This window comes from Cynocephalus volans, chromosome 8 (genome assembly GCF_027409185.1).
Source record: "Cynocephalus volans isolate mCynVol1 chromosome 8, mCynVol1.pri, whole genome shotgun sequence".
NCBI lineage: Eukaryota > Metazoa > Chordata > Mammalia > Dermoptera > Cynocephalidae > Cynocephalus > Cynocephalus volans.
In genome coordinates this window covers 4,953,879-4,966,095 of record NC_084467.1, presented here as the reverse complement: position 1 = coordinate 4,966,095, position 12,217 = coordinate 4,953,879, and the positions used below count along the sequence as shown (strand labels likewise).

Genomic DNA, 12,217 nt, shown 5'->3' with positions numbered 1-12,217 from the left:
CTTCTGACCTCAACTCTCTGAACCCCTCGTGCCCCTCTCATGGGACAGGAAAGGCTGCTCGGGGAGGCCAGGGGGTCCCGAAGGAGGCCTGTCCCTTGGGAGGCAGCCCTGGAGCCCGAGTCTCTCTGCCTCGGAAGCTAAAACGGTGCCTCTGCTGACTCAAGTTAACGACTGTGCTGTTGAGTCTGAAACTCCTGCAGGAGCACAGCGGAGCAGATGGCTCCGATCTGGCCCCGTGTCACTTTTAAATGCGCCAAGAAAAGACGTCACCGAAACACCCTATCGGTTCGTGCTTTGGTCCTGAATTGTGAAAGTCCTATCGCTTGCAAACTGTCCCGTGACAGGGTTAACTAGCAACCCTCGGAACAAGTAGAACTGGGGGGGGAAAAAACCCAGCTATTGTGCCGCCCCGGGGCCTGGGGGCGGGCGCAGCTGGGCAGCCCGGCGCGAAAGGGAGTGTTTTCGGCTTCGGGCGCCGAGCTCGCCTCCCCTGGGTTTTGTTCAGCGGCCGGGCCTGGGTGGGTCGTGGCCAGGCCCGGGAGGCCCCGGTCCCGGCGCGCGGCGGGGCCGCTCCTCGCAGCGGGCACTTGTCACCTCCCGTCCCCGGCTCGGGCGTCGGCGGGAGGCCCGGAAGGGCGGAGAGAGGGAGCGGGGCGCGGGCGGCGGTGACTCAGCCGCGAGCCCCGGGGGCGGGCGCCGCGGGAGGGGGAGGCGAGGCCGCGCGCTCCGGCCAGCGGCGGGGCGGGCGGCGGCGCCGGGCGAGCAGGGGTTAAGCGGGCGGCACCGGCGGCGCCCCGCCCCCCGGAGGCCGCGGCGCCCGGCCGTATTTATAGCGGCGGTGCCCGCCGCGTCGCGTCTCTCGGTAGGCCCGGGCCGCGGCGTCCCCGAGCCCCGCAGCGAAGGCGCCATGGAACGGCCGGCGCCCCTGGCCGTGCTGCCCTTCTCGGACCCCGCGCACGCCCTGAGCCTGCTGCGTGGCCTGAGCCAGCTCCGCGCCGAGCGCAAGTTCCTGGACGTGACCCTGGAGGCGGCGGGCGGGCGCGACTTCCCGGCGCACCGCGCCGTGCTGGCGGCCGCCAGCCCCTACTTCCGCGCCATGTTCGCCGGGCAGCTGCGCGAGAGCCGCGCCGAGCGGGTGCGCCTGCACGGCGTGCCGCCCGACATGCTGCAGCTGCTGCTCGACTTCAGCTACACCGGCCGCGTGGCGGTGAGCGGCGACAACGCTGAGCCGCTGCTGCGCGCCGCCGACCTGCTGCAGTTCCCGGCCGTGAAGGAGGCGTGCGGCGCCTTCCTGCAGCAGCAGCTCGACCTGGCCAACTGCCTGGACATGCAGGACTTCGCCGAGGCCTTCAGCTGCGCGGGGCTGGCGAGCGCGGCCCAGCGCTTCATCCTGCGCCACGTGGGCGAGCTGGGCGCCGAGCAGCTGGAGCGGCTGCCGCTGGCGCGCCTGCTGCGCTACCTGCGCGACGACGGGCTGTGCGTGCCCAAGGAGGAGGCCGCCTACCAGCTGGCGCTGCGCTGGGTGCGCGCCGACCCGCCGCGCCGCGCCGCGCACTGGCCGCAGCTGCTCGAGGCCGTGCGCCTGCCGTTCGTGCGCCGCTTCTACCTGCTGGCGCACGTCGAGGCCGAGCCGCTGGTGGCGCGCTGCCCGCCCTGCCTGCGCCTGCTGCGCGAAGCGCGCGACTTCCAGGCGGCGCGCTACGACCGCCACGACCGCGGGCCCTGCCCCCGCATGCGCCCGCGCCCGTCCACCGGCCTGGCCGAGATCCTCGTGCTCGTGGGCGGCTGCGACCAGGACTGCGACGAGCTGGTCACCGTCGACTGCTACAACCCGCAGACGGGCCAGTGGCGCTACCTGGCCGAGTTCCCCGACCACCTGGGCGGGGGCTACAGCATCGTGGCGCTGGGCAACGACATCTACGTGACGGGTGAGTGGGCCGGGGGATGGACAGGGGGGCCCTGGGCCTGTCGCCACTTCGCCCCTGGAGGAGCCCGCCTACGTGCAGGAGAAACCCACACAACCTGGAATCCAAGGGCCGCACCTGAGTCTACGCGGGGGAATGGGTAACTACGTTTCTTGGGTTGGTGCTTTCAACCTGGAAGAAGGGCGCCTTGTGTGAGCGGGGACACGTAGCTGCTTGTGGTCTCCCTGTGCCCCTGGGGGCGGGCCCGCCTGGCTGAGCCAACTCGTTGCCCTGAGGTGCCTCCGCTCCCCGCCCCGTTTGGTTGGAAGATACTGGGGCATTGACCCGCACAATGGGTGCCTTCTTTCTCTCCCTAAGGCATCCAGGGACAGGCGGGAGGCTGACGCCGGTGAGACATCCCATGCTGAGCCACACGGGGCTTCCTGACTCACTCTCTTTGTCACCAGTGACAGGTTCCCTTGGGCTTGCACCTAGGTTGTGCACTGTGGGTCACATGGTGTTTAGGCTGAGCTCGCTGGCGACTGTAAACACGGTCACATGTTGAGAGGTTTTCTTCCAGTTACTTGGCCCAAACCCCAAAACACTGCCGAGTCATGGTGGGCGGGTCCCAGCCTGTCCTGGGCTTCTCCCACATTTTTTATGAAAGATAAATCCCCGTTCAAACACGAGGCTACGTCCTTCCGAGGGTTGAGGAGGGGCGGTCTCTGTGATCGCTATATAAGGAAGGAGCCAACGAGGCAGGCATCTGCGGCTCTTATCAGGCCCCGGCTGGGTTATCGCAGCAACTGCTTCCAGCCTAAGTATTCCGGAGAAAGCCCACTCTTTAGACGTGCTCCTGTGGGGCTCTGAGCTGACACATGGGACACATCCCGGCCCAGGGACATCTTTAGCTCTGTGGCCACAGCTTCCTTGGTCTTTGGCTTCTGATCCAGCCTCTGCTGAAATCTGCCAGAATCTGTCCCTCTTTCCAATCTGCAGTTGGTCCCATGTTTGGGGACTGTGTCTGCACTCCACCCCACCCCTACGCCTCCACACCATGTCTGGCCAGTCGCATTGAGCATAGAACTTCCTCCCAGAACTGGCCAGACTTGCCCCTGCCCTGCACACCCTTCTGTAAATATCGCAACTAAGCAGTTAATCCTTTGGGTTTAGGCAGGTGGCTGGGTCATTCCATTCAGCTGCCTGTAGGGAATTTCGTGGGGGCGAGGAAGCTGGCTTCAGCTGCCTTTGACACAGCTCTCCTTTGGAAGGAAGGAGGCCGGCAGAGTGGACTCTTCAAGAGCTTTATCTTTCTCCTCTTAAAAGCTCAGGGCTGTGAGACAGATTGAATGTCGCATCTGCTCCGCCCTGTGGCGCCAGCCTGGGAGGCCAAGGGATACAGGTCCCAGGATTCTTGGGATCCCTTTATGCCCTGGGAGTTCTAACGTCCTTAGCATGCCTGGTTTAATTTATGATTACACGCATACTGGCTAGCCACCAAAACACACACACACACACACACACACACGACATTTTTAGTTATAACTAGCGTATTTTTTTTAAATCGAAATAAAAAATACATACATAAGAGTACACATCATACCTGTAAAGCTTGATGAATGTTTCCAGACAAGACACGCCTCTGTGACCTGTACCAAAGTCAAGAACTATATGCCCGGAGCGCCCTCACAGCTTTCCTTCTGTGTCAGGTCTCTTGCTTGCAGCATGAGGTGGATTTTCTTTCATCTTGTCCTGGCACAGCCTTGGTCGTTGGGTGCTCGGGAAGCCTAAATTTGGCGAGCAAGCCCCTGTGCATCCCACCCATGTGCTTTGTGGCTCCCCAAGAGAATTGACCCCGAGGCCTGATGCCCTGGTCCAGCTGAGGTGTTTGACCATGTACATGGGGGTCCAGAGGCTGAGTGTTTATTTAGCTCTGCCCCTAGGGCCCTTGGCCTGTGGAGGTTCTGTGGGGTCACCCTGTCGCGGGTGGTGAGTGCCAGTGTACACATTGCCTTGGCCACGGCGTGGCGATTCTGGCCTGGGTTCTGGGGGGAGAGGATATGTGTTCAGGGTCAAGTCTGCCGAGGGAGGCTCCTCCCAGGGAGGCCCTCGGGGAAGTTCGGGAAGGCACAGGTGGTTGCTCAGTGGGGTGGGCTGACCGTGTCCCTGTCGTGCATCCCCGCAGGTGGGTCCGACGGCTCCCGGCTCTACGACTGTGTGTGGAGGTACAACTCAAGCGTGAATGAGTGGACAGAGGTGGCACCCATGCTCAAGGCCCGCGAGTACCACAGCTCCTCTGTGCTGGACGGGCTGCTGTACGTGGTGGCCGCCGACAGCACAGAGCGCTACGACCACACCAGTGACTCCTGGGAGGCCCTGCGGCCCATGACCTACCCCATGGACAACTGCTCCACCACCGCCTGCCGTGGCCGGCTCTATGCCATCGGCTCTCTGGCCGGCAAGGAGACCATGGTGATGCAGTGCTACCACCCGGACAGCGACCTGTGGTCGCTGGTGGACTGCGGCCAACTCCCACCCTGGTCCTTCGCCCCCAAGACTGTGACTCTGAATGGACTCATGTATTTCGTCAGGTGAGTCCCCAGGGCCTGGTCCATTGCGTGTCTGGCATTTCTTACCGGGCTGTGCTAAGCGCATTGTCACTGTTCTCCCTGCCCCACTCACAAGGAAACTGAGGCCAAGCTGGGACTGGAGGCCTGGAGTTTCTGACTGCAGAGCGCTTACTCCGCCCCTCTTTTGAGAGAACTTTCTGTGGGCCTCCAGGTTTTCTTTTCTTTTCTTTTGTCTTTTTTCCTTCATTACTGACCACTTCCAGGTTTTCTCAGTCATGTGATCCCAAGAGTGGTGGAGTAAGGTCCTTTCAGAGGAAGGGCCCAGCTGCAGCCTTGGCTGCACCCACTGGTCTTGATAACCTGTCTGGTCATGTCCAAATGCCCCCTCCTGACTGGCTAGTGGGCATCCAGCAGGGTACTAGGAGCTCCCTGCATGCTGCACACGGCTTGTGTGTGCGTGCAAGCATGTGCCTGTACACATTCATGCACTGCTGCTCCCCTCCCCGGCCTAGAGCCTGCCTGAAGGTATGGGACCAGGAGGGAAAGAACAGGATGACCCTGGGTGCACGCCATTGGCATCTCCACCCACAGCCTGAGCAGTGCTGCCCTTTGTCTGCCCCACCCCCCCAGTCGGGAGGCTTCTTCCATGGCTTTCTGGCTGAGCACCAAAGGGAACAGAGGTAGACTCGCTTGTCATGCAAGTGGCTAAGGGGCCCTGTCCCGATGGCCTGCTGTGAGAAAGCCCTGGAATCTCAGCCAGCTCTGGTCCCGTCATAAGACATCATCTGACCCAGCGCCCGGCTCTCCCTCCCCCAAGTGTGGAGATGTCTTCAAAGAGGGGGTGGAGATGGCTATAAATACAACTTATCAGAGTGCCAGCACTTGCGCTTTAGCCTGAGTGCCTCTGAGAATGTCCCGTCCCTGTTCCCCACCCCCCGTGATCCTGGAGCAAGATGTGCCCGGGGTCTGGTCTGTGTGCATGAGACCCACCCACTTTCCAGTTGTTAAATCGTCCCATGTGGGAGCATTAGGGTGCCCCCCACCCCACCCACTGTTGGCCTTGGCAGGCGGCTTACCTAAGTCATCGGGCAGGTGGGAAGAGGCCACTTGTCCTAGCTGTGTGACCTGTGGGGGAGGAGTGGGAGCCAGCCTCAGCCTGGGAATGGAGGCTGTTTGAGCAGGAAAGAGGAGGTCTGGGGGGAGGGCAAGACCTGGGGCGTGGCGCTGGAGCCCCTGGAGTGTCAGTCCCGATGCCGCCCTGTTCATGCACTTTGGCTCATCACAATCTGTGTTACCCCCTGTCCGGGACCTGCCATCGTCAGGGAGGTAGCCAGTGCTGTGTGGAGGCCACAGGCTCAACTGCCATCCTCGTGGCCAGTGAAGGGGGCTGCTGTCCTAGGCCGCCGCCTCCAGCCATGCCCCCATCTGGGCCCCTGTGAAAGGTGGCTCCTTGGCTGGGATGCGGTGACCATCACAGAGGAAGGACTGGGGAGCGCTGTGGCCTGTATGTCTCTGCTGGGGTAAGGGGGGCGGGGAGCTGCCTAGCAGGTTCCATTATTTAATGAGTGTCATCATACGGCCCACACACTGAGGATGGTTTTTACATTTTGAAATGGTTGGGGGGAAAAATCAAGACGAGTGATTTCACGACATGTGAAAAGTTACACGCCCGTAAATGAAGCTTTGCTGGAACACAGCCGGCGCCCTTGTTTACGTAGCGTCTCTGCTGGGTTTTGCACAACCGTGGCAGCGTTGAACGCCTGTCTGCTCCTTTTGTCGACCCCCTGACCTGTGAGCATCGTTATCATTATCATCACTACTGTTTTTTGGGGGTTTTTTGTTTGTTTGTTTTGTTTTTTTTCCTACCTCTGCCTTCTGAGGCTGTACCTTGGAGCTTTTTATTGTGGGGGTAAGGAGGGTGTCAGACGAGGCTTGAAGGATCTTGATGCCAAAGGCAGGGGCATTGCCAGTATCTTCCTTCCTGGAACCAGGACACAGCAGTGCACAGGACAGGGATGGGGGCTCACGGTGACGTTGAGGGTGGTGGCAAGGAGTGTTTTGGGGCACGGGGGGGACAGGGGATGCAGTGGGACAGATGCCCGGCCTGGTCAGCCACGGAAGGCTTTCCTGAAAAGGTGGCTCAAGTCCAAGTCAGAAGGACAAGTAGGGAACTGGGGCAGGGTTTGGAAGCCTGGGATGGGAGACTGATGCCTTCATGGTCTGAAGGACGCCATCGTGACCACAGGGAGGAGTGGGTCGATCATGATGGTGCTGGGCGATGGGGAGTCACAGAAGGGCTTCAAGCACCCGAGACCATGACCTTTGGGTTTGTAGAGCAGGGCTGGGTTCAAGCCTCAGAGCCCAGACCAGGCAGGTGCAGGGGCCTAGAATTGGCCCCTAAGAGCTGGGGATGGGTCCCACCCAGCAAGGGAGCTGCCATGTAGCATCAGAGAACACCAGGTCACTGGAGGAGTCAGTGGCCCAAAAGAGAGGGGCCTTGAGGACTCTCCTCCAGCCCTTTCCCCCCAGGAGTGCGTCCTCCTCACGCTGACCTGCTGTCCTCCCCTCACTCCCTCTGCAGGGACGACTCGGCCGAGGTGGACGTGTACGACCCGATGAGGAACGAATGGGACAAGATCCCATCCATGAACCAGGTAAACTTGCAGACAGGGCAGTGTGCAAGCACGGGCAGGTCCTGTACTGCAACCAAAGTGTCATCACAATGAGTGTTCGGGAGACAGCGTGATGGGTCCTCTCTGGGTATTGCCTCAGTTAATAGAAGGCTGGTGGTGTCGTCATTTTGCACTTGAGGCCCACTGAGGGATGTTAAATAGAATCCCAGGATCACAAAGCTTAGAGAGTTCATCCCTTCCACCAGTCTTTATCGAGCACCTACTTTGAGCCAGACAGCAGGAAGAGGTGGGGGAGCAGCCATAGTTACTTGGAAAAGAGCTTTCCATAGAGGGACAGTGAGGATGAAGGCCCTGGGGCAGGGTGCACCTGGTGTGTTCATGGAACAGCCAGCAGCCCAGTGTGGCTGGAGCAGAGGGGATGAGGTCAGACAGGCAGCCTTTGAGGACTGACCCACCCTCAGCTGGTTCCTGAGGAACTGACCTTGAGAATACATTTACTGAGTGCCTGCCTTATGCTCTGAATGGGGCACCCAGACTGATTCTGCTGCTGCCTGATCAGGGCCTCCCTTTCTTTATCTGCTAACTGGGAAGAGAGATGCTGAGCCTGACAACGTGGTGGTGCTGGGGAGCCCAGTGGCTTTGGCACATGGGTGATCTTAGTCCCAGATACACATCTGTACCTGCCTATGTCCTTCTCTGACTGAACGTTTTCAAACCTCCTCTTACAGTGTCTCTGCATGGCAGATGTCACAGTTTACATCACAGTTTAACATCCTTACATTCAGGAAATGGACCTTTACCTTTTCCCCACAAAAAGCTGCACACATTTATGCCAAGTTTGGGAAAGATGGACTAGTCCAGCCTCATAGTTCAGAGCCTAGGCTTTGGGTCGAGTCCCTGCTCTGCCTCTGTCAGTCATGTGAGCCTCGGCTTCCCTGTCCATAACATGGATGGGACAGTTGTCCCTACCCTAGAGGGCCTTTGCAAAGATCACGAGATAATGTGAGGAAGACCCAGGGGCGGCCTTCACACAGGAAGACCCAGTGCTGCTGTGGCCGCCCTGACCACCACAGGGAAGGATCATGGCTTGAGACCCCTGGGGAGCCCCCTCTTTTCCTTGTTGGGGTGTAGGAAGGGTGTTGGCCTATCCTGGCTAAATCATTTCCTGGGAAGTCCACTGAGGACGGCTCCCTGTACTGCTTCCAGGATGTGCCCAGGCCACCCCTCTGGGGGGCTGACAGGGAAGGCCTCGTCTCCCACGGGGCCACAGGGGCTCTGTGGCAGCCGCCCTCCACTCACCCATCCCCTTGGCCCACAGGTGCACGTGGGGGGCAGCCTGGCCGTCCTTGGAGGGAAGCTCTACGTGTCTGGGGGATACGACAATACGTTTGAACTTTCGGACGTGGTGGAGGCTTATGACCCAGAGACTCGGGCGTGGAGTGTGGTGGGGCGGCTCCCGGAGCCCACCTTCTGGCACGGAAGCGTCAGCATCTTCCGCCAATTCATGCCCCAGACGCCCCTGGGCGGGCATGGCTTTGAGCTGGACAGTAGCAGCAATGACGTGGACGCTGGCTACCGCCGGCTGCTGCCAAACCCTGCTGAGCTGCACTAGCCCCGGCCTGGCCCAGGCAGGGCCTCGGTGCAGGTGACCCAGCACCTCTTGGGGGGCAGTTCCCCCTTTGTGCACGAGGACAGATTGGGTTCACCAGGTGGAGTATGGGCTCTTGGGCAGCCGAGTGAGCCCCAGGATTGGTCGCCTGAAGGTTTCTGTGCATTTAGAACTTGAGTCACAGCTACTGGGGCCAAAGCTGGTTGCGAATGCCCCTCCCTCGGTCAAGGAAGAGCCACCTCTCTGCCAGCACATGTCCCAGAGATCACCTCCAACCTTCGGACCCCCAGCTCAGCCACGCAGTACACACCTCTCCAGCTGTGCCTGCTTGTTTCCATCTTGGGAGGGCCACTTGTTGGGGGCAGAGGGGAAAGAGAGGGGTCCTCCCATGAGGCTCTCAGAATGGCCTGGGCCCAGAACACTGGGAACCAGGCAGGTGATGGTTGCAGTGGGGTCCCACGCTCCTCGTCTGGTCCTGGGCATGCCCAGGCAGGCCAGCTCCCCAGATGGAGCTCCCCGGATGTGCTGCCTCGCTCCTCACCAAGTCTCACCCACAACACCTCGCTGGGGTGGCCCTCCAGAGGCTGAGCACAGCTTTGGGACCGAGTAGGAATGGGAGCCTGAAGGGGGTCCAGAAGGGTCTGCTGAGTTTTCTGTCACAGGAGGATCTTGCCGTAATGGATGCTGCATCCCCCCAGCCGGTGCATCCTCACCCAGCGTGGAGACTCCCTGGACCTTTGTCTCAGCTAGGGAAGGGGAGGGTGAAAGCCTGCCACGCAAGGTGACAGCATCTCACCGGGAGGCCCTGTAAGTCTGCCATTGACACCCAGGAAACAACCGCAAACACCCACAGCCTTGCCCCGACAGTGAAGAGTCCCATTGCTTCCTAGGGACGCCCTGGGCAAGGTGGCCTTGGTGGTTGGGTCCTGGGTTTGAAGTGCTTGCAGTTTGACCCTCAAAGAGGTGGAGAGGAGGGGGAGCGAGAATCAGGGTCAGCTTTGATTTTCACATCTATGAAGTGCCATTGGCAGAGCTTTCTGTGGAAGCTCGGGCCCGGATCCAGAGGGGCTCCAGGGATCACCGTGACTTGGGGGACCCTGGCTCTCTCTCAGAAGTGGGAGGGTTTCGATGGATCGTGGGGCACGGGCCCTCGAGGCACCCGCAGTAGCCTTCCCCATGTTTTCTCACTAGGTGACGTGAAAGCAAATGTTTAGTGAGTTGCCTTTTCCTAGTGAACTGGTTTATGGAGATATGTTCTCATCAGGGGAAAAATAGTTGCAGAGCCATCACTTACAATTGTACTTAAAGCCCTTTAATTGGCTGGATGGCATGTGTGCTGCCTTAATTTTCCTGGGACACCTAGCAGGGCTGTCGGGGTCCCCTGCCTTGCCTCCCTCGTGCTCCTGAGAGTTCCTGGTACACTGCCATACAGTGCATGTCATCGCTACTGGGTTAGAGAATCTTGTTCTACAGCCTGGTTGGAGAAGCACCAGCTCATAGCAGCCCTTGTCCCTCCCTTTGGGTTGTCACTTGGGGTAACAAGTGAACGCCTGCTGTGTGCCAGGCACTGGTGGGAGGGCTGGGGCTGATGGGGGACAGCACTGTCTAGGGCCGTGGGCCTCTGTGGACCACAAGGACAGGCAGCTGGGCTTCCTGCAGCCTGCACCTCTCTGGCGCTGCTGTGTGCTCTGTGCCCCAGACCTCCTCTCTTGGGTCCTGCCTTTACCACTCCTGAGCCAGGTGAGCCCCTCTGCTCCTGTCAGCCCTAGAAAGATCCCTCCCACTGACCACTTAAATTTCCTGGGGTTGCTGAGCCCACCCAGAGGTTGTCCCTGCTTGATCTGTCGGCAGCAGGGGAGCTGCAGCCTTACAGGACTGATCAGGCCCTGAGCTCAGTGCCAGAGAATGCACCCTGTCTGGTCTGCACAGACACATTGGGTTGACTGTTGGGCCGGGGGTTGGGTACAGGGGGACAGGCTGGGAAGCCTCCAAAGTTAGGAGGTAGCCCTTGCTCTTATGGAAAAGATCTCCAGATTCCTGCTCTTCTCAGATGAGGGTCTTAGTGTGGGACGGCACAGGGAAGACGGGCCTGGGTTTGTGTCCTTCTGTGTCTGCTCTGCTGAGCCACCCGGGTCTCCACCATCAGGACCCCGTCTTTTGGTTTGAAAGACCAAGGATGGAGAAGAGCAGGCTACAGCCTCAGTAACAGCAGGTCCCTCCAGCCTACGGACTCCAGCTGGGGTCCAGGACCAGGTCTCTCCCCTCCCCACTTCCCCTTGCCTGGACTGTCACATACCTACCACTTACGGATGTCTTTACACTGACTTTGGGACAGATGCTGGGCCATGTGGGGATGGAACTGTTACTACGTGTTACATGTGCAGAACTTTTATCTGTCTACAAGACAACTTAAGTTATGAAAACTCAGTGACTGGTATTTAATGCTGATCTGCTACTGTAAGGTATTCTATATTTATATGACCTCAGAGACTTATGTGCTTAAAGGATACTCTCTCTCCAGTGTCCAACATCCACTTCCGCCCCAGAGGATGGGGCAGATTTGTGTATTTATTTTTGTCTATTCTGTAGGCTTACATGTCTAGAACCCTGTTTAAGGTTTTAGAATGCCGTCAATCCTTTTTGAAATAAAACGTTTCCTATACATTTGGTGTCATTACCTTTATCCTCCTGCTGCTGTGTCTTCTAGGAATTCTTTGGCCTGAGGCCAGACAGGAAGGCGAGCAGAGAGGTTTGGAAGAGCAGAGGGGAGGGAGGGTCCCCGAGCTGATGGGGGTGGAGAGAGAACAGAGTTTGGTGAGCCCAGGGTGCATGCTAATGGTCTGAGGTGGAGTTACCTTTACAAAGCCCTCCAGGCCCATTCTCATGACAGATCATCTCAAAGTGTGAAGCAGTGGGGCCAACCCATTGCTCACTCGGGAGAGTGTGGTGCTGATAACACCAAGGCCATGGGTTCGGATCCCATGTAGGGGATGGCCGGTTAGCTCACTGGGTGAGCGTGGTGCTGACAACACCAAGTCAAGGGTTAAGATCCCCTGACCGGTCATCTTTTTTTTAAAAAGTATGAAACAGTGGAAAGGAGGGAGGCCCAAGATGCAGAGGAGCGTGGGGTGATTCAATCTCTCCGACTTCCGGGGAGGAATCACCTCACCTGCCTGTTACAAAGCTGGTCGCAACCCCTCCTGCAGGGCAGCGATGAGACCCCCACATGTAGTGGGATGAACCTTGGACCTGGGGAGATAGAGCCCTTAAAATAAAGGAGGATCCCAAAATAGGCCAAGTCCACACAAGCCATCAAGTTCTGGATGTTTTTCACATCTGCAGAACCTGTCAACCTCAGGAGAGGCCAGTTCCTGGGCTGGTGTATTAGTCCATTTTGTGTTGCTATAACAGAAATAGCTGAGACTGGGTGATTTATAAAGAAAAAATGTATTGCTTACAGTTTCTGAGGCGGGCAAATCCAAAGTCCATCTGGTGGTGGCA

The 12,217-nt window shown here is 59.0% G+C and overlaps 1 protein-coding gene across 1 annotated transcript; it reads left to right on the top strand.

The window, feature by feature from the left end:
• The first annotated feature begins 844 nt into the window (after positions 1–844).
• KLHL21 (kelch like family member 21) lies at positions 845–11,378 on the top strand. The gene is made up of 4 exons (XM_063104807.1): positions 845–1,928; positions 4,090–4,495; positions 7,056–7,128; positions 8,426–11,378. Exons 1-4 carry the CDS (start codon positions 908–910, stop codon positions 8,717–8,719), a joined length of 1,794 nt encoding a protein of 597 aa, XP_062960877.1. The 5' UTR covers positions 845–907; the 3' UTR covers positions 8,720–11,378.
• Positions 11,379–12,217: the final 839 nt, after the last annotated feature.

Bases quoted from the DNA above. Each gene is read 5' to 3' on its own strand.
- KLHL21 (XM_063104807.1), top strand. From the start codon at position 908: ATGGAACGGCCGGCGCCCCTGGCCGTGCTGCCCTTCTCGGACCCCGCG. The intron at 1,929-4,089 runs GTGAGTGGGCCG...GCATCCCCGCAG, and splicing joins CAACGACATCTACGTGACGG to GTGGGTCCGACGGCTCCCGG. The intron at 4,496-7,055 runs GTGAGTCCCCAG...CTCCCTCTGCAG, and splicing joins GGACTCATGTATTTCGTCAG to GGACGACTCGGCCGAGGTGG.